The 25984-nt window shown below is 42.3% G+C and overlaps 1 protein-coding gene across 2 annotated transcripts in view; it reads right to left on the bottom strand.

Moving 5' to 3' along the window:
* ATP2A2 (ATPase sarcoplasmic/endoplasmic reticulum Ca2+ transporting 2) overlaps window positions 1-17526 on the bottom strand; it is a 42317-nt gene extending 24791 nt beyond the window's left edge. Inside the window, exons 1-5 of one of the 2 annotated variants that reach the window (XR_009275466.1) lie at window positions 17158-17526; window positions 16078-16095; window positions 15904-15986; window positions 8979-9083; window positions 5937-6075 (exon numbers count right to left, since the gene is read on the bottom strand). Coding sequence is in view for 1 of the 2 variants with exons in the window: in XM_058816732.1 (XP_058672715.1) it covers window positions 5937-6075; window positions 8979-9083; window positions 15904-15986; window positions 16078-16095; window positions 17158-17275 (463 nt within the window). In the remaining variant the exon portion in view is untranslated. The remainder of the gene's footprint in view (window positions 1-5936; window positions 6076-8978; window positions 9084-15903; window positions 15987-16077; window positions 16096-17157) is intronic. The other variant, XM_058816732.1, reaches the window with a different exon arrangement.
* Between the last annotated feature and the right edge of the window lie 8458 nt (window positions 17527-25984).

Below are 25984 nucleotides of genomic sequence, written 5' to 3'. Positions count from 1 at the left end.
AATAAAGATTATCAGTACAGCTCCAATTATTCCAGAGTTGAACAGTTTTTGAACACAAACAGTTCCTGAAACTGAGTAAAAGCATCCCCCAAAAGAACTGCCACAAACCACCAAATTTTAAGAATTAAAGTGAATAGATTTAAAATAACAGATAATGGATGCTACACACATCAATCAGCAGAGCTGAGGATTTTCTGAGAGTTGAATTGAGCATTGAGTATTTCTGGGGACAGTAATATTTAAAGCTCACACCTGAATATTTAGAGGTAGAGCTGCTCCAGCAGAACTGGTTTTTGTATTAAACTTCCTTAACACAAGCTCAGCTTAGCTCCTCTTCCCCCCTTCTACACAGACAATCTCATTTTTCTTCCATGGTATCAGCTTTTAAGTATTTAACACTTCCTGAACAGGGCATTAATAAAATGGTACCAAAAATCAGAAGCTCTACAAAACAGGAACACAATTGAGTCCAGCTACACTTTCATACAAGGCCAAGAATGTCAAAGTGTCAAAATTAGAAGAGAGATTATGAATCAAATTTTAAGTCTGAGTTTCCACTCCAAACCAGGAAGGTAAAATTTATTTTCCATCAAGACAGATTCCACCAACAAAGGTCCAAGAGTTGTAACCATAGCAGTAAACAGCACTTGCTCTCACTAACAAGGTGACAGAACACATTTAAATTCATTCTTTGCATTAGACAATGTGCATGAAACAGCCTCTATCACCCACCTTCTGCATTCTGGGCTGACAAAACATCCCCAGAGCTCACTGTGCAGTGTATGCAAGGTGTGAGCATCCCAACCAAGGAACTGTTCAAGGTAGAGGTTAAGATAAATTTAAACAACACCTATATATTGTTTTCTTATAAAGGAAAGCCAAAAGGACAGAAAAAGCTTTGGTTTCTGGGACCAGAGTATCTCCAGGTCAAAAGTGAGGTTGAGAGAAATGCAGATACTGTGTTAAATAGTACATAAGAGTCAAATTTTTCTTAAACTTGTTTCATTTCATTCTCTAAAACCAGACTTGTCATTCTCTCATAGAGGGCACCAGAACATTAGATAAGATGTGCTGATGGACAGGGACCCTGCTTCTAAGGCTGCACTCATTTCTAAACCACATTTGTCTAGTTTTAGCTTTCAATTAGTGGACCTATTTATACCACTGCCTACTAGATGGAAAACTCTTGTGATCAGCCTACAAAAATATCTAACAGCAGAAAGAACAGGCTGGTAAGTTCAGCTTCAACTGAAGCCAGGTCAGGTAGAGAACAGCAACCTCTCACACCAAACTCAAGCCCTGTTTCCCAGTTATGCTGCATTTGGGTAGCAGAAGAACCAAAAGTCAGAATTCTGGAAGTGCAGCAAAGTTTCAAATGCAAGTTTTATTTAGCCTTAAAAAAAATCAAAAACAAAAAACCACAAAAGAGCTTCCTTTGCCAGGGTAACACAGTAGTAACTGAACATTATCTTGATGTCCAAACTTTTTGTTCAGTGCTATTTGTCCTTCTAATAAAACCCACTCAGTATCAGCTCTGTCAGAGTACAGAGTATCAGGTATGTTCTCAATTTTCAAGCAACTAAACCAGAATTACTTTTGTTACTTTTACCAAACAGTTTGGTAGCTCTGAAGGAAAATGCTACAAGAATTGGGGTAAAAATTGGAAATGTATTTTGCAATATTTCCAATGTGTGTTAACAATGACACAAGTTTAGGCCGTGCCCTGAGCTGAACTGCAGCCTCCAGTGAAGTATGGAATGGAGTTTGGACTGTGTCTGGTTAACCCTGAGCTGCCTCTGATGTGCTGGCAAATTGTTCACTGAAGCTCACAGATTTATGCACTACTTGTACATGTATTTATTAACCACTGATCTTTCCTCTCTTTCCTGGTTCAAAAGCAGTACTTCAGGAAAAACAGCAAAATGAATGCTTTAAATCTCAGACCCAACAGTTTGCACCTGGTAAGGAAACACAACAATAATTTTTTTTCCTCACCAAGAGAGGCAAACTCAGCAGTTTCTTCAGGACAGCCTCCAGCAGGTCTCTGCTCTGGGCTTAAGCCTTCCTCAATCTTTTCCTTATCTTTTCCAATCTTAATACTTTCCCAGAAAAAGTAAACCTGCATCTCCTAGCACTGAGTGTGAACATCAACCCTAGCTGTTAGAAAAGTGACACAGGCACAAGGACCCAGATGTTTTGGAATAAGACCTGAAACATTCATGTTTTAGCTGTACCACCAGGGAGAACCTGGAGCTCTTCACAACCACATGGGAGTGACATAATTCACACCAACAATCTTCCTTCCTGACCTTCTTCATCCCAAATTCATCTTTATTGTAAAGCACCAAGAATCCTGAAGTGCTCATGGAATAAAAAGCCCCAAAGCAGTTCTTGCCTACCCTGTGCCAGGTATAAAACTGAGTTTTCTGGAATATACACTAATTTAATAAGCAACAGCTTCTGGCAATTCTGTGTGTATTTTTAACATGTTGAGTACTTACAGATGCAGTAACAGATGACAATAACCATCCTTCAGAAATTCAGGAAAAAGAGGAACTACTGTGGCCGTGCTTTGGTCATTCACTGACTGCAACTACTGAACTTTCATTTATTAAATTACAGAAACTCAGATACACTGTATCTGCTCCAGAAATTTTAGACAGGAAAATACAGTGGAAGTGAACAAAGGTCATTTCTGCTCCCAAATGTGCTTCTATTAAAAGAATACATGATTTACAACCAGTTTATCCCAATTATTCAGGCTAACTTCATACAAAACTTGTAAGAAGTAGGGCCATGCTATTCTAATTTTCTCTTTAAAATGCCACTTTAACCCAGCAAACAAAAACTTAACTAAATCAAAGTGTAGCTAATCTATTAAGACAGCCCCTGGTTACAGATTTAGAGTGTACCCTGCAATTAACTCCAGCTTCTACAACAACATGGTAATCCATTTAAAGGCAGGCAAACTGAAAAGCCATGTGAGGACAGCATCTGCATGTCTGTCACTTCATCAATTCTCAGAAAGCCTCTGTAGCTTGGTAACCATCACACACTACAGCTCTGAGAACCAGGCTCACCACAGCTCTGCAAGCAAACTCAAGGCACAATTCCCAAATCTGCCACCCCAACATCCCTAAGGGCTCCTGTTCATTGTTCAGGACCTTTTCCACCATCTCTGCTGAGGTGAACATGGAGGAAAGTCCTTCTGACAACATGCAGCTAAGAAATTAATGTTTGCATGTATCAATAGCAACCTAACAATTCCAACAATTGATTTATCTCTGTGTCAGACCCACACACAGCTACCTCAAATTAGCAAAGCTGTTACAGCATTAAATAGAACCATTTTGCAGGGGATGACTTGTAGGAATTTGCTCCCTGTACGTTATCACACGGGGGAGAAGGCAATCACCTGGCTGTTTGTGGCACAGGGCTGAAGGAGATTGGCCTGGACACACAAACGTGGCTGGCCCTTGGCCAGGAATTCCAGAGGCAGATATGAATCCCAGCATGAAGGGCTCTGGCACTTCCCTACATGGCCATCTTTGTGCACAGCACATGTCAGAGGCCATCAGAGCCCTCCTGCCCTTGAGGCACAGGCATGCACAGAGTCTCTCTCACCTCCAGCTCTTGACACCAACGCTGGGACATGATGCATTTAGTGGCTCTTCTCTGTTTGCTCTGTGGCTTTTCTCAGTTTGATTACAATTAAAATTCAGCATTGTCTAGCTACAAGAATTTATTGTTTCAGTGTCAGAAGTTGTGTTACTCTGAAGCACTGATTTCTCCATTAAACATTCACATGACTTATAAAAAACTGCAGCTTCAAGTGAAGGTAATTTAAGTGTATTATTTGATCCACAAATTTAAGTGAGTATTTTACCCAGAAAAGCTTCTACAAGCCATCAACAAGCCAGACCACCTATCTTAAAGGACAGTCATAAAACAGTCACAAAACTTGGATATTTTTTGGGTTTCTACATTAAGCTTGTCCTTATCTTTAAAAAAATAATTCTACATATTCTAGGCTATCAGTCACTGCTCTACAAGCAGATTTTAATATTGCAATAGTAACCCTGTGATAAAGGGGACACCATGCTAGTTAAAGGCAGCCTGGTGTTACAGGCACATTGCTTATTCCCATTGCTTATTTGTTTTTCTCCCTTAGACACAGGCCTTTTAAAGAGAGTAATTGATTTTATTGGTACTGACAATATACAGCAGGTAAGTAAAAGCCCAAACATCCCCCAGGTGTTCTCATACAGAATAAAGGCAAAGCTAAATTTGAAGATGAATACACAATCTGTACCTCTTCTGAAACGGCAGTGAATCAAGGAGAAAGTGTTTTGTGCTCTGTATACACACCAGAGCATCAAAATCCAGCATTTCTCTTCAGTGAAACCCCACACCAGTGCAAAACACACAGTCATCAACTCCCATTCTACCAACTCTGCTTTAAAGTACAAAAACCAGAACCCAAGTGTATTCCCATGATGAAAACTCCTTCCAAACCCACCATTCCATTGCTGACATTTAAAAACAGGATAAGGATTTGGCCCAGTCATGCACTGCAGTGTGTAACTGATACAGCTCTGTTTGCCTCAAAAGGACACATCAGGCACAGCAGAGAGAGCCCCCCTTGCAGAGCAGGAGCAGTGAGGCAGAGCAGGCACTGACAGGGCATCACTGAGCACCCTCATTTCACCATCACCACTCTGCATTTGGAGCTGTAGCTGCATCACCCTGTGCACAAACAGGGGCTTGAGACAGGGCTCAGCCAGAAACGTTAAAGTTTCTCAAGGAGTGAAAGCTGGGCAGGCAGCCAACAGCAACTTCATCCTGAGTGCACACTCTCTTTGCCTGCTAATTAAAACAGGAGGATAGTCAAGTTTAAGGGTATATATTTATCTCCTCTTGAGACAGCCACCACCTCTAAAATCAAAGTGACACGAGTGCAAAGGAAGTTTGATGTACACCCTGCATTGTCCCCAAAAGAACAATCACTCAGTTAACAGGGGATAATGACCTACAAAATCTGAACATGCAACACTCCTGACACTCAGCAAGAGCCACCTAGTTTTGTCTGGGAAGAAACAGTCAAGCCCAGTTCAGAGAAAAAGTTATTACTATGGCATTATCACCAAAATAATGGAATTTTAGGTAGAAGTTTATAACCCATCTGTTTTTGCACTCCTTCCAGACAAAGACACAGCTTCTAGAGCAAACCTAAGGTATTACAAAGCTCTAGGCAGAAGTCCAGGCTTTTAAGGCTGGCACTTCAAAAGCTTACCCAGGAGAAACAGGGAGCTCTGCTCTGCATAGCTCATGTATTTGAGATCTACACAGCAAATTGTCAGAAGGAGCAATAAAAAATTGGGAAAGATGAGAAAACAGTGAAGTCATGTGCCAGTCACACTTGCTGAGAGGACAGAAGACATTTGTGAAGAGGAGTTCAAAGGCACTGCTACTACAAGTCTAAGAGCTGGAGAAACACATTCAGATGAAATAACAGACTGTGACTAAAAAAAAAAAAATCTCTGCACTCTCAAACCTAAGGAAACTGCAGATATTTTAACACCAGGAACAAAATCTATTTTGTGATAGAAAAGAAGACAAGCTTTAAGACACTCTGCAACCAGACACTAGAAACCAAAATTTTAAATTTGTGACAAGTGTTAAAACCACAACTCCAATTAAGATGCCTTACTTTCCTACCAATTAAACTAAGTGGCAATTTGAAAAACAATCCCCTCCATACACATGCACATTTAAGGTAATTACAGATGAAGAGGAGCAAGACTGTTCTTAAGTGAAGCATATACTTAGGGGTGTTTGAAAACTCCCCCCAGGGCCTCCAATCATTAAGACAAAGCCCCACAACAATTTCCCATTAATATGCTAATGCCTGCATGCACCACACGAGTGGGTCTTACCTGCCACTTCCACGATATCACCTGGGACAATGTCTCTTGCTTTAATCCTCTGGACACTTTTTCTGTCCTGTCGATACACTTTGCCCATCTCTGGTTCATATTCTTTAAGAGCTTCAATAGCATTTTCAGCGTTTCTTTCCTAAAAGACAGCAAAAATGTGTCATTTTGAAAGCCCTCAAGGAAAATAAGCCTGTCTCATCTGATTTTCCAAAAGCATTATCATATGAATGCTACCAACTCAGCTCAGCTACATTTCTCCACACAGAACATTTTGTGTCCCCTCCCCTTATGAGGTTGCTGACTGGGAATCATTAGAGTGTAATTCAGGTGTTTGTGGGCCTTTAGAACACAGAAATTGTTATTTTAATGCTGCAGCGTTTTCCATCAAGAATATTCACAGTGCTGTTGCAGGGAGGCCACACAAAGAGTTCCATGTCACGTATGGATGTTTTTGACATTAAAAAAAGCACTAATCAAAATTAATATTTGTGGATGTAGGTGTTGGCTGGAGCAGCTTACACTCAGCCTAGAGTTTTATTTATTAACACAAACCAAGGATCAAGTTATGATGAAGCCAACTTATTATCAATTTTATTTCAGCAAATCAAGTCATGCTGAAATGAAATTAAAGCATACACTAGAAACTTCCCCAGAACTCCAAACAATTTACAGACTCAGATGAATCCCCATGCAGGAAAACCTTTTAATTTCCACCAACACATCATCTTTCCTATCTCAGTTGCAGCTCTCTCACTGAGCTCTGGCAGAGACTGGTATCAGTATTGTGATGCCACCTGGATAAAGAACAACTGCAGAAACCAGCAGCTTATCAGTGCTCCTTCTCCAGCTCTTGGAGAAAGAATTTATTTTCCATTTCCCTGCCTATTGACAAGAACCAACGTCACTTAGCCCTGATAATTACAGATAATGGTAGAGAGCACAGAGTTTTTAGAACATCTGCCCTTCCAGATATACATCAGCCTTTCCAGATAATAAAAAATTCCTCCTTGCATGTCAAAGCAGAAACAAAACCATCAAAAATTCAAAAGTTGAGGAACTCACTAGTTCCTTGTAACAGTGCAGCTGAAAATGACTGTTAGCAAAACTACCTAAAGGAACTAACATTGCCATGGCACAGCTCAGGGTCTGGTAGGGCAGAGACCAGCACAGAGCCATAAACTGCAAAAAATACCAGCCCTTGCACTAGGAGGAATTTAGAATGGGTATTAGCAGCAATTTCTTTACAGAAATGGCTGTCAAGAATCCAAACAGGCTGCTCAGGAAGGTGGATGAATCACCTTGCCTGCAGGTATCTAAAATGTACATGTGGCCCTCAGGGACATGGTTTTGTGGTGGCCTTGGCAGTGCTGGGTTAATAGTGTGACTTGATGATCTCAAAGCTCTTTTCCACCCCCAACAATTCCATGATTCAGCTCATTCAGGCAGTTCACAGTGCTGGACTGAGTCTCTTTGCTGCAGTTTGCCTGCAGTTGTGGGAGCCAGGCTGCCCTGCAGGCCCTGGAGCAGGGCAGGAGCTGCTGGGGAAAGGGGCAGTGAGAGGCAGGGCTGTGACTCAGTGCTCACATCTGCTACCTGTAGGAACAGATACAGTCATGGGTGGAGACTGTGTTCTGTGCCTGATTTTCCATGCCCATTAGAACAAGGCAATGAGTCACTTCATCTGGGCAGCAACTCTTTCACAATGAGGTTCCATGCATGTAGAAATACATATAGAGGTAATCTTTGCACACTATGACATCAGAAAAATAACCTGATTATTTCCTAAAACAGGGAAACAATTATACTATACAGAGACAGCTTTAGCTTCCATTTCATGCTTACAATTAGTACCTGCAGAACTGCAACTCACGAGTTTCCAGTTAAACATTAACTCTTGCACAATTACTTGAATATAAAATGTCATTTAAGGGGGCAGTGCTGTCACCCCTTGACCAACTTTATCCCTTCCCTGCACACCTGCTCCAGCAGGGAGGGCAGCAAGCTGGGTACTGCTAAAAACTCAATTTTGAGGAACACTCTTCAGCCAGCTCACTTGGGATAGCACAGAGCAGAGCACAGGAATGGGCAGCAATGCCACTCAAGGCCACTTCTTCCAGCAGGCAAGGTCCTCTCTAATATGTTGTAACCTATTATTTTTTGTTATTTTGGCCAGTTTGATATTTTTTAAAGCATGAAGCCTCATGTACTAAGAGAGCAAGTAATTATGTCATGCTAGCACCCTCCCTTACAAAAAAACCCAACAAAACCAACCAATCATACAAAGAACTTACCACAAAAATCCTAAAGCATTTTTTATGTGCAGAAAAAAATCCCCTCTAACAAAATATCCACTCCCTAAAGTGATCAAATCAGCAAAGAGAAATGAACACTTTTGTTTTGGCATCTCATGAAGTGTGATTTTATGTTATGATACTACTGTCTATATGATTTTTAAAAAGGCATCAAATTAATGTCACAGCTGACAGTACAGCAAAAGTTTTATGGTATTTAGATGTTTTCATCAGAAACTTGTGCCTTTTGACAGACATGCAGTCTTTGCATGTACACTTAATGGGCACTACAGTGATTGAACAGGGAGAATTAATACTGTATTAATAATTTATTAAAACACAACAGCTGTCTCAAGAGGAAACAGAAAAGAAACAAGATTACAAGTGCTCCATCCTTTGTTCCTTAGGCAGGAAGCAAAGCACTGCAATTGTTCTTAGCTTTGCAAGGCCTGATTTACTGCCTGAATTCAGGGCTTTATTCTGGCCTGTCTTGTTCATGTGTTCAGCAGTGTGTGGCCAAACACTGATGGGCATTTTGCCTTTCTGGCAACACTTCTGAAGCTTTCATTTTACCTTTAAGTCAACACTTTCTGTTGAGAAGCTTTATGGTTTGCTGACTCTCAGGAATCCCAAGTTAGCAACACATCCTACTTGCTCTGTAGGAACACCCAACACTACAGGGTACAGTGCTTCCTCTTAAACCATAAACCCCAAACATTTGTGATTTGATGCTGTAAAAGTCTCTGCATACCTGCCACACTCCCACAATTGCATTGGCTACTAATATGAGTAAGATTACAAAAGGCTCTACAAATGCTGTGATTGTTTCTTCACCTTCTTCAAACCAGGCCAGGACCTGCAAGAGAAACACAGATTTAAATTCTGATTTACACCTTGCAAACTTAATGCCTGCTAAGTTTCAACTGCTCAGACTTCAGCAGTTTTGGAAACCCCTCAATCTACCAAGTTTGTAGTTTTGTAATTCATGAATGAATTGGCAAAACGCAATGGAAAACGAGAAAAAGAATCTTTACTAAAGCAGTACAAAGTTCATTTTAGAGGCCACTCTTCTTTTAAAGGAGTAAGCTATTTATCTGGGAAACAATTGCTACCGTTGCTTCAGAAGTGAAAGGAGAAGTTGTGACAACAGTTATGACAATGAAAAAAATTATTTAATTACTATATAAAACAGGACATGGATTAGTTTGACTACTTAAAACACTAAAACTTTGCAAGAATCTGAATTTCAAGCAAGTTAATTGCCCTTTACCAGTAACTTAGCCACACAAGTGGAAACAGCTTTACAAGTTTCCAGTGAGTAGATACAAAAACCAATCATCTACTAATTTAAATACAAATAGTGTCACATTGAAGCATCTAAGTGAATGGTATAGTTATATCTGAAGCTGGATTGTAAACCAAGTAGCTGATAAAACTCAAATTTGGATTTTAAAAAGTAAGTCAAACTTGAGGACTTGCACAAAAGGCTCCACATAGATTTTATTTTAATTCATTTGTTTTAAAAGTGCACTCGTGTTAGGTATCTGTCATTCATTTGACTTGAATGTGTCAGGGCCTCTGCAGAGTGCTGGAGTCACTGATGAAAAGTCAAGTTAACATGACCAGAGAGGAAGAGCATTTTCATCAACATGTTGAGCAACAGGAAGCCTGGAAAGTGACAGTAAATAGGAACAACGTGTTGAGATAATTAGGGCTGGTAGTCAGGCAACAGCACTCTGAATCACTGTTAGGCTGCAGCGAGCAAACTGTTACTGAAGCAAGGCCACGATTCCACCAACATGCTGCTCCCAGCTATTGCTCAATTGTGAGACACTCCAGGATGTCAAAAGGAAGGAGCAGCAGCATGAAAGCCTCAAGCAGAAAACAGACTGTCAGGCAAATCCAAGGCAACAAGAAATTTTTATTACAAAGGGATAAACTTGTAAGATCCAGGTTGTGATTAATACAACTGCAACATTACAGCTGGTAACACAGCACTCTGAGGGGCTGTGTAATCCCCCTGCAGAACAGATTTAGTTGGGATCTCTCCACATCTCAGTGCTCTGCAGTCCCTGCAACAGCTCCTGCATTTGCCTGGGGGGCAGTGGGACAGGCCCTGCTGTCCCTGCTGTCCCCACACAGATCCCTGTGCCATGGATGTCTGTGGGCAGTGGGACAGGCCCTGCTGTCCCTGCTGTCCCCACACCCTCCCCGTGCAGCTACAGGAGAGGCCAATGGGGCATTTCCAGACCCCTCAGTGTACACAAGGTCACACACTGCCAGCAGAATCTGTTTCTTCCCTCCCTTTCTTTATTGGAATTCTGTAGAGCCCACTTTGCTTCCAAACAAAGCAAATAAATCCAATTATGTTGTGATGTGCTTATCTGAGCAGGCACCTACAAAGTTAACTGGAATAAAACATCTGCTTTACACTACTTTAAACCAGAATCTTTCCCGATTTAAGACCAAGTGTGCTGTAAAATAACACTGAGAGAGGCCACAACTTCCAGAGGTAAGGAAAGGGGCTACAAGGACAGCAAGATCCAAGTATGTCAAGGAGAGCCAAAATTAAGTTTTCAAGGGATCTTTTCTTTCAGTAAGTCATTATTTCAAAAAGAGCAGATGAACTCAAATTAGAGATCCTGAGAGTATAGAGCCTGAAAGTTTAAATCATCACTGCTGTTTTTTTGGTGAAATTATCAATCTGTGACAAGACTAAAGTGAAGTATCTAGTTAACCCTGGAAACCAGCAATACACATTCCTCTCTCCAGAAATTTCTACACAATTACTATCACTGGAACAATCCAAGCTCCAGTTCTAGAACAATTTAGTAAACATGGACATAAAATAACCCAATACATTCTAAGTTCTTCTTTTTGCTATAGCAGACTACAGATACATTAACACTTCACTTAGGATATTTGTGATACACAACACATTCTCTGACAGACCAGGTTTATTATTTGATAGCAGTCTGAAGTAAAAAACAAAACAAAGGCAAGGAAAACAAAGAGGAAGTAGCACAAGAAATAACAAATATTTAACTTTGCATTTTTAATAACAACAGACCATATGCTGAGGCTTGGTAAAGACTAGACAATTCTTGTCCAAGTCACTGAGTCCTTGTCAGAAAGTTTCCACTAGCACACTTTTAAGACCCTGGAGAGGTTTACAGTGAGAGATCTTTTTTTTTCCAATTTCTATTCAGAAGGGCCCCACAATGTTTCAGCCCTAATCACTTAAAACTCACATGGAGAACAGCTTCACTTCCAGGTCACTGATCTCCAATGCTCCGGTCAGGCACTACTGTCAATAGGTAAAATCACCATATCCTCAAGAAAGAGTAGGAAGAATAAGAAAAGAATAAGATAATTGCTCAAGAGAAATGCCTAAAAATATCAGGGAAATAATAGCAAGACATGAAAGCCCCATACCAACAGCAAACACAAGCAGCTTAAAGGCCAACTTCCATTCTGCATATCTGCTTCAGGGCTGCTCGGCTATGGCTTGTAGAGCCTATTTTAAACAAAGTCTAATGGGGTGGACCTGCAGGACTCTGAGGCAAAGATACACAAAGACAGGCAAACAGCACTGGGTTATTTGCAAAAGGGGACAGAGGGACAATGCCAAAGTCAGCCAGCAGTGAGGTGAGCGCTGATGGAAGCGGCTGGAACAGCACAAGTGCCCTCACAGCTTTTTCCATTTCTCCAAGTGAAGGATCTCCATTGTCAGGGAAGTTGTGGAGCCAGGTTACCTCAGATGATTATGTATCATTAAATAACAACAATTGAACTGGAGAATGGGAGTGTGGAGACAGAATTGTGTTGCCCAGCAGGCTGTACCCGCTCACCACTAACAGAGGAAAAACAAATACTTTGTTGTCAGCAACCAAACAGGGATTTTTGTTTGGTTTTCATTTTGACAACGGAAACTTAGAAGCAAGCTGGGAGAGGTAAGATCTCATCCCAATAAAAAGAAGTCCCAGATTAATTAAAGCAGGTCATACAAAAAGCGTGGACTGCTTTTAAGAGTTTTCTTCTCACAGGATAATGTGATTTCAGTTTTAATATATTTGGACAGAGAATCAACTACTGCTCTTTTAGTGATTTCTCCTTTTAATACAAATTAGCTTAAAAATAAGCAGATACAAACTATTTCAGTAGTCCTGTTCCATCCATGTCAGTTCTACTGAACCCCAGGTAACATTAAAGAAAAACTTCCCAATTTTAGTTCCACGATTCCGTAGAATTTTTTGTCTGCTATGCAAAGACGTCAGGGGATAAAAAAAAAAAAAACTCAAAACACAAACCAACACACCTTGACCGTATGTATAAGCATAAAAATAAGAATTTTACTGAGTCCACAGACTGCAAGCACCCATCAATGTTACACCATACTTCTTAGAATAAATATATTATTATAGCAATAGGAAGAGAAAAAAAAAGATACCCGTCATTCACAGTTTAATTTTTGCAATATAAAATAGAATCACAATGACTTCTCACATTTTTATCACCCCTACCCTCATGCTAATGAGCAATCTAAGTTTAGCTAAAAGCATGTCAGTGTCACGTTCTACAGCAACCCTTATCTTGTGCCACACTCACTGCTGCTAACCTTAACAGGTAGCATTTGGGGTGATTTCAGGACAAAGCCTGCAACACTGTTACTGACACATCCTACTTTTCCAAGGGGACCTTTGCTCACCTTTTATCTCAAGCTGGGTTATAGCCATGCTAATTTACAGGCTATTATAATCTCTGGGCTAAAGCACAGTGCATTGTTTCAATCTAAACACAGACATCCACTATTAGAAAACATTCTCAGGACATTCACTTCTAAGTCAGCCTAGGAATCAAAGGAATAACTGAGAGGAGGGAATGCTCTCAGGATGCTGTACAAATACTTCAGGGATTGGTAGAGTTTATAGCCTACGCTGCACCTTGTAGGAGGAAATGCACTGTGTGATGCAGAGCTCAGACTGCAGAGTTCAGCACACACCACTGCTCAAAGCAGCCACACTTCACCAAGGAATTATTCTACATCAGATGCAGTTAACGTTTTGCAACCTGTCAAAATCATTTATACAGCAAAGCAAGCTGTTCTTTTCAGTAAACACTGCAGATCTGAGCACATGCTACACGAGCATCAAGAATTAAAAGCCATCAATACACTCCACAGGTTTATTTCTGCAGAGGCTTCACAGATCCAAGAGAGGAATGAGACAGTCTATTCACAGATCCATTTACTCACCATCAGAAATTATTTACCCTGTTTCTCTTCCAAAGCCACACTTCAGGCTTTCACTAACCAGGCACATCCCTAGCAGCAGCTCTGACCTGGAATGTAGGACACAGGAAGCACAGCCCACAGCATCTGACCCCGGCCATCAGCCTGCCTGGCACACACGGAGGCTGCTCTGAGGATTTCACTGACACCTACCTGACAGCAGGGTGGGAGCAGAGGGCACAAAAGGCACTCTGAAGTTTATGTGCTGCATAGGAAGGGATGTTTCTGCACAAAACCCAATGCAGGTCTCAGTGTCACAGATAAGTGTTACTGTGCAGGCAGTTCTAACAGCAATAAACTAATATGATTTAGGATTGCAACACAACCACCATAAAAATTCCCTCAACACAATAAAAAAAGAGTTACCTATATACTTTGAGATCCTCTCTCTTATATCTCAATCTTAATTTTTCTAAACTGACAATGAACAGCTGGTGAAGAACACCAGAACTTAGGTGATGTAATTACATCCTATTTTTGCAGTAATGCAATCCTTGTATCAACATATCCAACGGTGCTTTACAGCTACTACAAAAGTCTGTATTATGCTTTCATCAAGAAAAAGTGTTAAAACCTAAGAAAAACAGACAAGATGACCGCCTTCCAAGCAAAGAAAACACCAGAAACAAACACAAAGGGGAAGAATAACTTTTAAAGTACCAAAATTATAATCCATCTAGAGGGGTTTTACTTTTCACCAGAGAAAAATCTTTACTTCTAACATCAATTTAGTGTGCCTCTAACTCCAAAATAGAAGGCAGAAAAGGCAGAGCAGTAGCCCAAGGTCATGTACCATGTCAGCTGAACAGAAGCAGAGAACCCAGATCTATCCCACACTCTATTAGACTACAGTCTCCTCTTAATTAGATAGGAAAATTAACCATACTGAAAAAAGCAACTGAATTCAGCTACTAATCAAGTTTTCCAGGAGGACTCAGCAGTGTATGTTCCATGACCTCTGTCTGTCTGGTCTCATACTTCCTCAAACTCAGTAATCAAAGCTTTCGTTTGGGAAATCTGATTTTTCACTTACTTGTTTATAATAAAAACAACTAATTTACTTTGGCACGGAAGGCTAACAAACTTCTGTGCTGTCATTTGTCTCATGAGGTGGCAGACACACTCCTGACTTTTCAGGAACAAAAAGACATCCCCTTCTCACCCTCTGTGAGGGGAAGGGGAAAGAGGAGGGGAAAAAGAAAAAATTAGTATTTTGAATGAGTATTTATTCAATTTGCAATAGGGAGCGTGATTTCCTCTCCAGGAAACAGGGGAGTGAGTGAAGCACATCTGTCTCCACGGTCAGGACTGATGTCAGCAGGCACTGGTGAATTACAGACCCAAAGCCCTGTGGAAGGTGTCGGTGTGGGGAGAGCAGATCCCCAGCACAGCACAAACTGCAGCACCAGGGCAACCCTTCCCCCAGCACACATTCTCCTCTGCCCATCCTAATGAGCTTGCCCTTAGCTAAAGAGTCACCACAATTTCCACTCCCCCCAAGAGCTGCAGCATTTATTTTTTTTCAAGTAGTTAATTACAACTCCAGGGCAAAGTCTACTGTAAACTTTTACTCCCTACCTAAACAATTTAATGTTCTGCAGGCTTTTGTTTCTGCTGTCCAGCTCCCCAAGAAATACATCCTTCACCTTCCTTCTCTGAGTCTTCATTCCGTTTTCCAGTTTTTCAGCAAGCACATACCATTTACACATAACGTAAGAAGATTGCTTAATCATGTTTTTAAGGAAAAAAAAAAGTTAAAAACGTTCTTGTTCTTTTAGTGCTGTATGCAAAGCAAGATGTCCATTTCATGACTTGACTATCCAAAGGTCAGTTACCAAATTTGGTCAACAATGGTGCCATCACAGCCGTCAACATTCTTGTCACTGTCAGAAGCAACAACTGTCACCTTGCTATTATCAGGAAGGGAAGGCAACTGGAATATTCGCCATGCAGATTCTATTTCCAGTCTGCATTGCATCCAAAAATGTCTTCCAATGATTATACATGGAGCTTGATAAAGATTAACCCAAAGGCAAGAAGAATGTCCAGTTAAACGCTTACTTACTCAAGGTTAGCTTTCAAAGCCAACAGCAGCATTGGGAAATCCCACCTCAAATAAGCAAACTGGGTTCAATGAGAAGCACATTTTAAAATACCTGTCTGGTGGAGTTATATACTTATGACTCATGCAATGAAAGACTCCCCAAAATTTTTGTTGGCTAGCACACAGAAACCTCGTCACAAGGAACTAATTTAGGAGACAGCAATCTTGCATCTATCCAGCAAGAAAGAATAATTTCAGTATGCAGAGATCATATATATTGGAATATGTCCCTCTGCCATACAGAACCCTAGGAAATAAAAGAAATAAATAAATCATACTTACAAAAGATATGCAAGCGGCCAGCAACAAAATTCTAACTAGTAAGTCTTCAAATTGTTCAATCACGAGCTCGAGTAAGGTTTTTCCTGCAATATGTGACAAAGCCATTGAGTCACGCACATTTACAAAAATGAATTATCCACAAGAATTAGCAGAAGATTTCATAACCATGCTCACCTTCCTCTGCCGGCAGCTCTGTCAGTGGAAGATTTTTCCAGGAAGCATGTGAAAGAAAAGAAATCATCGAAGAAACACATTAGGGCATTATCAGGCATCCACACCAGATATTCTTCCTGAATTGCATGCTCAGCTGGGTTGGATTTGACAGACACACTGAGAGCCCCACTAAGGCTGCTCTTTTCACCACAGTATGTGAATAGGCCCGAGAGTTTTGCATTTTAAGACACATAAAGGTTCGCGGGAATGTGCCAAGGGTTATAATTCAGCCAAGTCATCACTCCAGCCAGCTGTGGGACTTCTGCTGTCGCACACAAAGGGTCAAAGGCTCAAAATGCTTTCTGACAAAGCTTTTCCTCCACATTCACTTAAAAAAAACCACAGACCATCAAACTTGGTTAAAAATATTTCAGATTCTTTCCTCCATTTTAAGGTTAAGTCCTTATTTCTGCTCTCCCCTTTATGTTTCTGCAACTAGATTTAGTAACCCAAGAGGCATAAAAGCAGTGTTAAAGCTAAAAAAACCCACTCCACCGTGTAATCTACTCATAGATGTTCATTTTTACACAACGGCAAGGGAGTTCAGAAGGGACTAGGACACCCAAGCAATGAGGATTAAAAAAAAATCGACTGAATTTTTTGTCCCGACTGAAGAGAAGAATATAAAATAAGGGGCTGAAAGGCGCTGAAAAGCTGGGGAAAATGAAGGTCAAGACAGGAAAAAAAAAACAAAAAAAAAAAGGTAAATCCTAAACCCCAAAGCGCTTCATTTCAGAATGGAAGAAGGTTTCCCACCGTTCCGGTGAAAGAAAACGGAGGTGACACCCTCCTCCCCAGAGCAGCCCTGCGAGCTCGGGATTGAAAGAAACCCACGAGGTGGAGTTCAAGTCAGCCATCTTCTCTCCCTCGCTCCTATTCCGGGTCCTGGAAGAGATGCCGGCTTCGCCAGTGCTCACGCGTTAGGCCTCGCACAGGGCCCGGCAAGGATGAGGGAGAGCAGAGAGGGCTGGGGAAGGGAACACGGGGGGAAGAGGCCGAGCACCGGCGGCAGCATCCCCGCGGCGGGGCCGCTTCACCTACCGTTGGAGCCCCATTTCTCCTTCAGCTTCTTCACTTGCTCGAGGCTGAGCCCGGTGCTCTCGTTGACGCCGAAATAAGCCAAAACTTCCTCCACAGTCTTTGTGTGCGCGTTCTCCATGGCTGGGGCAGGGAGCAGCAAATGGTGCCGTGCCTCGCCTCTTCCTCCTCCCTCTCCTCCTCCTCAACGGCGGCGGGGGCGGCGGCGAGACCCCTCCTCAGCCCTCACCACCCCCGTGCTATCACCATAGACCCTCTCCCTCAGCAGAGGACCCGAGCACACCTCTCTCTTCGCGGAGGAGGCCGGGAGGGGCAGAAAAAAAAATAAAAATTAAAAAAAAAAAAAAATAGGGAAAGCCGCCCTTAAAAAAAAAAAAAATTAAAAAAATAAAGTCCCCCACCCCCCCTCCCACCCCTCACGCCTCCGAGGGAGCCGAGCCGCCTCTCCGGCGGGGACGAGGGACTTCAGGCGGGGAGCGCACGGGCCCCCGGAGCTGCGGTCGCCTCGGGGCTGCGGCGGGTCCCTGCAGGGATGGGCCGCGTCCAGGTGGCCGGGCGGCCTCTCCGCTCGCTTCAGCGGCTCCGATCCGCCTCCGGTAACGGAGGGCGGTAACGGCAGGGGGGAGAAAAAGCGGCAGTTGCCCCGCTGCCCGCGAAGGGTCAAGATCGCCCCCTTCCTTCCTTCTCTAGCAGCCCGATCCCCCCCGGCCGGCCCAGGCCGTTGTCGCCGTCACGGCTCGGGCTCCCCCGCGCCCGCCGCTGCCTCCGCTCGCTCCGGTCGCACAGCGGCGGCGGCGGCTCTAATGTAACTCGGGGGCCGCCCGGCGCTCTCTCGCCGCCGCGGCATGTGGACGCCGCTCATTGGCGGGGCTGGGGCGTGGGGCGGGCATGCTGGCGGCCCCGCCCGTGGGGCGGAGGCGATGGCTGCGGCCCGGCCCCTGCGCAGCGCGGTCCCGTTGTCGCCCCTGATCCCGCCCGGGGCCCGGCGGCGGCTGCGCCTCACGCCGCGGTGGAGCCGCTTCCGCTGCGCACGGAGACTGCCCCGCTGGTGCGGTGGTCTCTTTCTCGCCGCTGCTGTTCCGGTGGGAACCGCCCCTGTCCCGGCCTCAGCCCGCGGTGAGGGGGAGAGGGGCGGCCTGAGGGGAGCTGCCCGCCTGAGGGGAGCCGCCCGCCATTGGGGTCTTGGCGCGCGGGGTGGCACGGAGCTGCACCGGCTGCGACAGGACCCCCAGCCGTTCTGTGAGCTCTGCCCTCACCCTGTCGTGATAGCAGCCTCATCCAGTCCAGGGGTGAGTGTAGGGTTGGCCCCTCAGGAGCATCACCCGGTCAAAGGGTGACTGCGAGGCTGGCGCGCTCTGTCGCGACAGGAACATCATCCGGCCAGAGTGTGAGGGGAAGGCCGTGGATTCTCCCTCTCTGGAGACATTTCAAAGCCACCTGGGTGCGTTCCTGTGTCACCCTGCCTTGGCAGAGAGTTGGACTGGGTGATCTCAGGGGTCCCTTCCAACCCTAAAGACTGTGATTCTGTGGGGCTGCACCAGCCTCTGTCGCGACAGGAGCCTCATGCATCGCGAGAGTGCAGAGGTGAGGGCCGTGTTTCTCGGTGCTGTGCGGGGGTCACTCCCCGAGGTCGTGCCCTGCGCTGGCACTGAGCGGTGTCCCCAGCTGCCATCGCACACGTCCCGGTGACAGCGCACTCAGCCCCGGCGATAACGTGAGGGGGAATGAACTGCGCGCTCTGAGGTCAGCGCGGTGTGGGGTGAGCTACCTGAGCTTTCCTCAGCATCGTGTCCTGGCTCTGCCACAGGCACAGAAATCGATAGAGAGCACAGAAAACTGACTGATCCACCCAATCCCACCCCAGTTTATGAGAACTTCAGTGAACACAAACCAGAGAGAAATCAGCGCCAACTGACATTAATACGCCTACAACACGTGCACAACACAGCGAGCAGATCAGCATAAACACCTTGAAAAGTTGCTTCCAAGCGATGTTCCTGTGTACATATGCCTGTGCAAATACCAGAGCTGATCCCTACATGTGTGCTGGCTTACATAAATGCAGATCCTACCTACAATCTGCATTTCCACCACTTACAAACCACCCACAGCACCACGCTATAAGAAACTCTATGTCTGATCTGGAATGAAATATCTCAGTCTTACCTCTGTGCTGGAAAAGGGATGGAGAGGGGACAGCCCGTGTAAAATTATGGTGTTCCAGGTAGGTGTGGCCTTATATCTTTTCTAACAAAAGTTGAACTCCTCAAAAAGATCCTCTGAGAATGGCCAAGGTCCAAGGAAGGATAACTTGACAGCCTACACTTCACAGGGCAGTTCTGAATGAAAATTCCTGAGCTAGATCTGATGACCTAGTTCAGGTAAAGCAATCACTTATTCCATGCCATGCTCATATTAATTTCATCTTGCTTATCAGCAGGATTAATCAGGATGGCCAAATGTTGCATCAGTACAGTTATGTTGCTTTTCATACTTCACACTACACCTAAATAGACTTAGCCTGGTACAGGGGTGAAGGTGCATATAATCTATACAATGTACTGCAATTTTTAAACCATTTTTAATAATTTTCTTGCTATGGCGTGAACCTGTGATGCCACCATCCCCAAAACATGTATATATGCATATGCAACATTAAAAATACATTATTTCCACAATAATTCCATTATATATATAGCTGGAATAATGCCAGCTACTTGAATTAATGTATTTCACTAACAGCTCAATACATCTCTATGATTGGTTTCTTACCTTCTACCATCATAAAACCTGGATTGTATATAAGATTTTTTGTAAAAATACATTTACCAAGCATTATTTTTACACACAAGTATATTTTTACACACAAGTATAGAAGTGCACATATAATGGATTTGAAAGTCCTGCCTTTCATTTTCTCACTATTTTAAAGTACTACAATGAGGCATCTGTAACTATTCTCAAAACAAAATGACACTAGAAAGAAACCCAGGTCACATTTCATATTATTTGTATTTCTGTGTTGTATTTCCTATGTCATTCTTGGTTTCCTTTTTGTGCCTGTTTCCTAAAGGCCTTATGGAAAATTATTTTAAGCATACCAGAGGCATGGCACATGCAATTAGATCTTGGCAGAGGGTAGAATAAAGTAGCTATTGTGTTCTTTCTATCTAACTTGTTAACAGGAGGAAATGGTGCTAGGAAGGCAGAGTCTGAATTCTAGCAAATCCTGGAGAGCTCCTGGCATTCTCTGGGGTTCACTGGTTCAGCTGCAGTTTGACAGCTCCCATTCGTTGTTTCTCTCTCATCCATTCAGTACAGAGACCTTGATTCTTCCCCCTTTTTTCCACCCTAGGTAAAATCTGGAAAGAACCTGGAAGCACAGTGCTGTGCCTGTGTTTATTTCTGTCACGTGTTCTGTTATGGCTCAGTGAATTTTGAGAGAAGAATTAGTGAATTAAGGGCTGTCCTGCAGTTCTTTCTCTTCCAGGGCAGAATAACCTCTGCATTTCCTTCCCAGTCCTTTCCCTGTCCTTCCCTGGGAGCACAGGACCTGTGCTGAGGGTTCCTTTGCAGGTGATGCCTTCCAAACCCTCTGACAGCCACACATTTGAGAAACATTTGCAGATACAATTCATGGTCTAGACAGCACAGTGCAGAAGGAGCTACAAATACCCGTGTAGACACTGCAGCAGAAGCAGTACCTGCTAAATTTGGCATCACTTGAGATCATACAAATTTAGAATTGGGAGTTGAAATCAGTGTTGTTTCCCACTGCTCTGCAAGGATCCATAAAGCTCTCCATGACATTTGTCTTATCTCTTCAAGAGGGTGCTTATCTAAAGGACATGATTAGCTAAAGGTGGCTATTTTGACCCAAATCAATATGACAGCACCTCAGCTCTGCCTGAAGCAAACGAGCCCATGGAAGCTTCCAGGCTTCCAGCAGGTGCAGAGAGCTTTGCATTCTCCATTTTTAAGGAAGGAGATCAATTCATTTTGCTGCTGCAAAGTTGCAGTTTGTCATTAGAGTGGAACCCCTGGGGTGGTACCTGGGAAAGAACCACCACAAAATGGGGCAGGTTTGGCCTTGCTGAGGTTCCATGTACGTAATGCAAGTGTATATTTGTACATTTGGCCTACTATCTTTTTTCACTGTAATATATTAAGAAGAAGCAGCCAACACATCAGGCAGCAGCATTAAAACAGTTCCTGTAATGCTTACTAATTGAAGTAAATGGGAATTTGGCCTGAGAGAGGACTGCAGGATGCTTTCCTTCAAATTGCAATAACATTAAGTCATCCCTACTGCTGCAAAGCAGATTCACAGCAGAGTTACTGGTCATAATGTGAATTGTCTCTTGCTGTACACAAACACATATGTTTTGTAGCTCAATTTTCAAACAAGATTAATAGTTTTGAGTGGAGCTAAACTCAGCATGGAGGAGCACAACATAAAATGCCAGTTGTTGAGCCAAAACACATGAATTCTGACCTGCAATAGGATCTCTTTCAGTGAACATGGACCAAGTGAGAATATTCTGCTCAATTGTGCCAAATTATGTCATGTTTTTTGCAGACTGGCTAATTGCCTAATGGGGCTTATGTTGAGACCACCAAACTCACTGCTCCCATCACCCTGGCTGATTTCAAATACAAGTCCTTGTGAGTGACAAATGAGGGCATTGTTTCTTCCTCCCACAGTACTATTTTATTCCTCTGAAATTACAGTTATTAAAATGTTTCAGCCAATTGAAATCTACTAAGGCATATTAAAATGCTGCAAAAGTGCTGTATCAAAGTGGAAAGGTTTTAAATCTGCAGTTCTGTCATAGGATAATGCAGTTTAAATATAGTAACTATTTTTCCCAGTCAGCTTGCTCTTTGAATTCATGGTATTATGTCAAAGGGGTTTTTTTCCCTCTCTCCCCCTTTAAGAAGCTTATAGCTTAAACAGCAAAATGCAAAAAATACTGAGATGGAACAGTTACACAAACCCAGCAGAGGAATAAGTGATAAAATATGAGTTTGAATGTTGATAATTAAGGTAATCTGAGTTTATTCTGAATAATTTTTACTCCTCGGCAATGTGTGCTCCTGTATCAGCAGCAGGTAGAGTTTGACTTCCACAGAGACTGAGAGACTGTGAACACAAAGGGTGGTGTTGCTGCTGGGAGATTTCTGGAACTGGATCTGTGTTCTTGCACAAAGCAGCTCCTTGCTGCCTTGGAAGTGTAAAGAGGCAGCGAGACAGAGTCTGATCTCAGTGACAGTAACCATGAGAGATCACACTTGGGTTTGCTACATTTCTTATTTTATTTCTGTATCTTATTCATACTCATTTGGTTCTTCTCCATTGGAGTATTTGCCACAAAAATCTCCATTCCCTGCTTGGAAAAATCTGTGTATCCCATACTGGTGTCAGTAGGAGATTTAGGTGTATGGGAGGGAGAAACATTTTATCAGAACCAACGTCCATCAGACATATCTGAAAAAATAATTTCTCCTTATTTTGATGGTGAGTCAGTTCCCTGGAAAAGAAATCAGCTGGACTGTTATTTTAAAAAATGCACAGCAACTTTAGAAATAAAGCACTGGTTGGTGCCCACATGATTTGAATTCTTATCTCATCCTGACCTGATTTTTCCATATAATTATGGTCTAATTCTGATTAATTTGGCAGCTTACTGCCATTTTTTTTACTTTTGCAAATATTCCTTGTTGCCTTCTGGATCTGAGTTTTGCTCTCTGCAGATGGGGCTGGGAGCTTCCAGAGGGCTGCATGGCCAAGCACAAAGTTTGGGAAATGGTGGTTTGTTGTTTGTGGGGTGTTCCAGAACTGCCCTGTTTTGAATTTTTTCTGTCTGTAACAAGGTGAGGGTGTCATGGCTGTGATCATCTTGTGTAATACTCACCTGCAGAACTTCAAACTGAGAGTGCACCCAACAGTGCAATAGAAAGCTGAATTACTTTATGGGTGGTCATGGGCCACCAGTTCCTGAGCAAAGGAGTTACTCAGGCTTTGTGCAGTAAGGCTCTGGCTTAAGTGAATCTGAATTACTTGGTTTTAAAACTTCAATTTTTTTTAATCTCTTGACCCTTTCAGAGGCATCAATGAAGGTGTTTGTACAACAATAAATATTTCCCTTTTTCCAGAGTTCTTGCACGGTACCATGAACAGTTCCCCCATGACTTCTGCCATTCCATGTATTTGCTGAATCACAGGGAGAAGTCACACACTCTGACTTTTCAAGATTGAAAGGAAGACAAGTAGGTGCACCCCATGTAGGTGAGTAGCAATAATGTCAGACTGAGCAGCTTTTCTTACTCATGGAGATGACTCCATTTTCAGGCATTGTTTGAGACTAATGGCACATGACTCCACTTTCCTTACACTTCTGACACTTTGTGGATGACACAAGCTGAAGTTTCTGTGTTTCTGGTGGGGGATTTCCTCCAAACTCATAGGTAGTTATTAGTAATACAGTGAAGTAGCACACTTCAGTTTTCAGGCACTGATAAAATTCTTGTATGCCATTAAAGCAGCTCCTCTCTTGGTTATGGGGTATATTAAACAGGATTTCCAAAATTCTGTTAAATATAAAATTCTTTTGAGGTGATTTTTTTTTCTCTCTGTCATGAAATAAGACAAAATGAGGGCTTGAAACCAAATCCTCTTTTTGGTTTACCAGTTAAAGTCTTGCAGTATGAGCCCTCAGAAATCTGTGTAACCCACAATCCACATAGGTTTTGTTTTTTAAAAGGCAATATTTCTGTGGTAGGATTAGTGGGTACAATTACAGTGTGTCTGTCACCTTTCCCTACCTTTCTCAGGTTCTCACAAATGCTTCCTAACATGGGCTATCAGGAGGAAACAAACCTGCTGGACTGCCTTCATCCTCTATTAATGTGACTCTAACCAAACCTGAACATGTTTTTCTTTAGTGGAATAAATGTTATATTGATCTCCTCTGCTTCCATTTTCTCACCTCATTTTTACCACTTAATACAATCTATCTGGGTATTTCACAGAAATGACAGATTTTCAAAGGGGTTTAAGCTCCCAAATTACCTGTGGCAGGTTTCGGTCACTCCCAGATCAGAAATTCTTCCAGTTTATCTGTCAGAACTCAATGCTTCCAATAGAAGACATCTCCTTTTTTTTTGCTTTTTTATGCATAGATTTATTATATGCCAATGATGTTGCATATGAACTCAAATTATCCTGACCTACAATTCTTGTTCTATTTCAAGGTTTTGGGTTTCTAAAAGATTGTTTAACTCCTGGGTGGTTTTTTCCCCCCCCAGTTCTGTTAGAAAAAGAAAACCTCCCCTGAGTCATATTTTAAAAATACTGTTAAGCTCTTAAAGCTGCTTCTACTCCCATGTCACAAAGCATTATTGAAAATATATTCATTTTTACCTCCTACAATTGCTCAGATGGAGAACTTAAAGAATTCTTTTCTAGTCCCATATTGAAACTCTGCTGGCAGCATTCTTGTTCCTAGAAGTGAGCTACAGAGATTTTCCTGCTCTGTGCAGGTTGGGCTTTTTGTCAGAACACTGCTAGTGAGCTTATAATTTGATATTAATAACATTAACAAACATTATTATTATTATTAGCAATGATCATAGTAGTGCTGATACTGTGTTTACTGTTACTTAATTAATTATTTGCATTTGCAGCTTCTAATCAAGGGTCTTGAGCATGTCATAAACCTTAAAGAAATGAAAATTATGTTATAAAATATCCCTGAGAGAACAGGATTGCCATCCCCATTTCACAAAAACGGAGCTAAGGTTCAAAGTCACAGTCACAGAGTCTGGCAGAACTAGAAATAGAAATGGTCTCCTGGCTCCTAGTCCTCTTTCTTCTCCTGTCACCCTAAATAGTTTCTAGTGTGCTTTTGTAAGACATTTGTCACATGATTTTCAAAAATCATGTCCTATTTGTTAAGGAAAAGTAAAAAATAATTTTAAAAAATATAAAAAGTGATAAAGAAGAGACCATCTAATTTTTGCAGGAGGTTGCTGAAACGATTTTAGCCATTTTATGGGAGATGCCATCCAAGTTTCATGAGTTAATCCTGACCATAAGTACACCTAAAATAGATATCTTTGCCTCCAGCTAATCAACAGGCTTACTGCCTAAATAATTTATGTATAACCAACTAGTGGAAACTAGATCTTCTGTGATTTCCCTAGACACATATTCTGCATGTATCATGTATATCCTTGCCTATTTCTGATATTCATTTGAAATTCAGTTGGGACATTTCAGAACACTTCTGTGCTCCAGCTGTACAGCTCTAAGGAAAAGCCAGCTGGAGACATAACACAGGATCTTTGAACTGGGCAAGACAGTGTTTAGAATCCAAGTGCATTGTAGGTGAAGATTCTGATTTTTCTTAACCAACAATGGATTAAAATTTTAAGACATACAGTTCTAATTCTAACACTGGTTTGTGTGGGTAAGCACTTTGTGTTTCTGCCCTACTAAAGGCATTTAGTAACAAAATTCAGTTACTATATGGTGATAAATACATACATATAAATTTATAGAGATAAATATATCAGAGGATGATTAAATAAAATGAAATATTAAATAATCTAATTTCCTTGCTGAAATTTGAAGAACATGCAGCACCACACTGCTTTTTGGACACGTTTGGATAATGTTGCCTTCAATGGAGTAGTGAAAAGAAGCTTGGGTTGAAAGAGAAAGCAAAAGCATTATCAGGCATTGTCCTGCCATATCTGACTGCAAATCAAGACTCTATAGCTGAAATGGAAGGTGCAGTACAAACTGTCTGTCTGGGGTTCACACCTT

Source organism: Ammospiza caudacuta, chromosome 18, assembly GCF_027887145.1.
Source record: "Ammospiza caudacuta isolate bAmmCau1 chromosome 18, bAmmCau1.pri, whole genome shotgun sequence".
NCBI classification, from domain to species: Eukaryota; Metazoa; Chordata; class Aves; order Passeriformes; family Passerellidae; genus Ammospiza; species Ammospiza caudacuta.
This window is presented reverse-complemented; position numbering and strand designations above follow the sequence as displayed.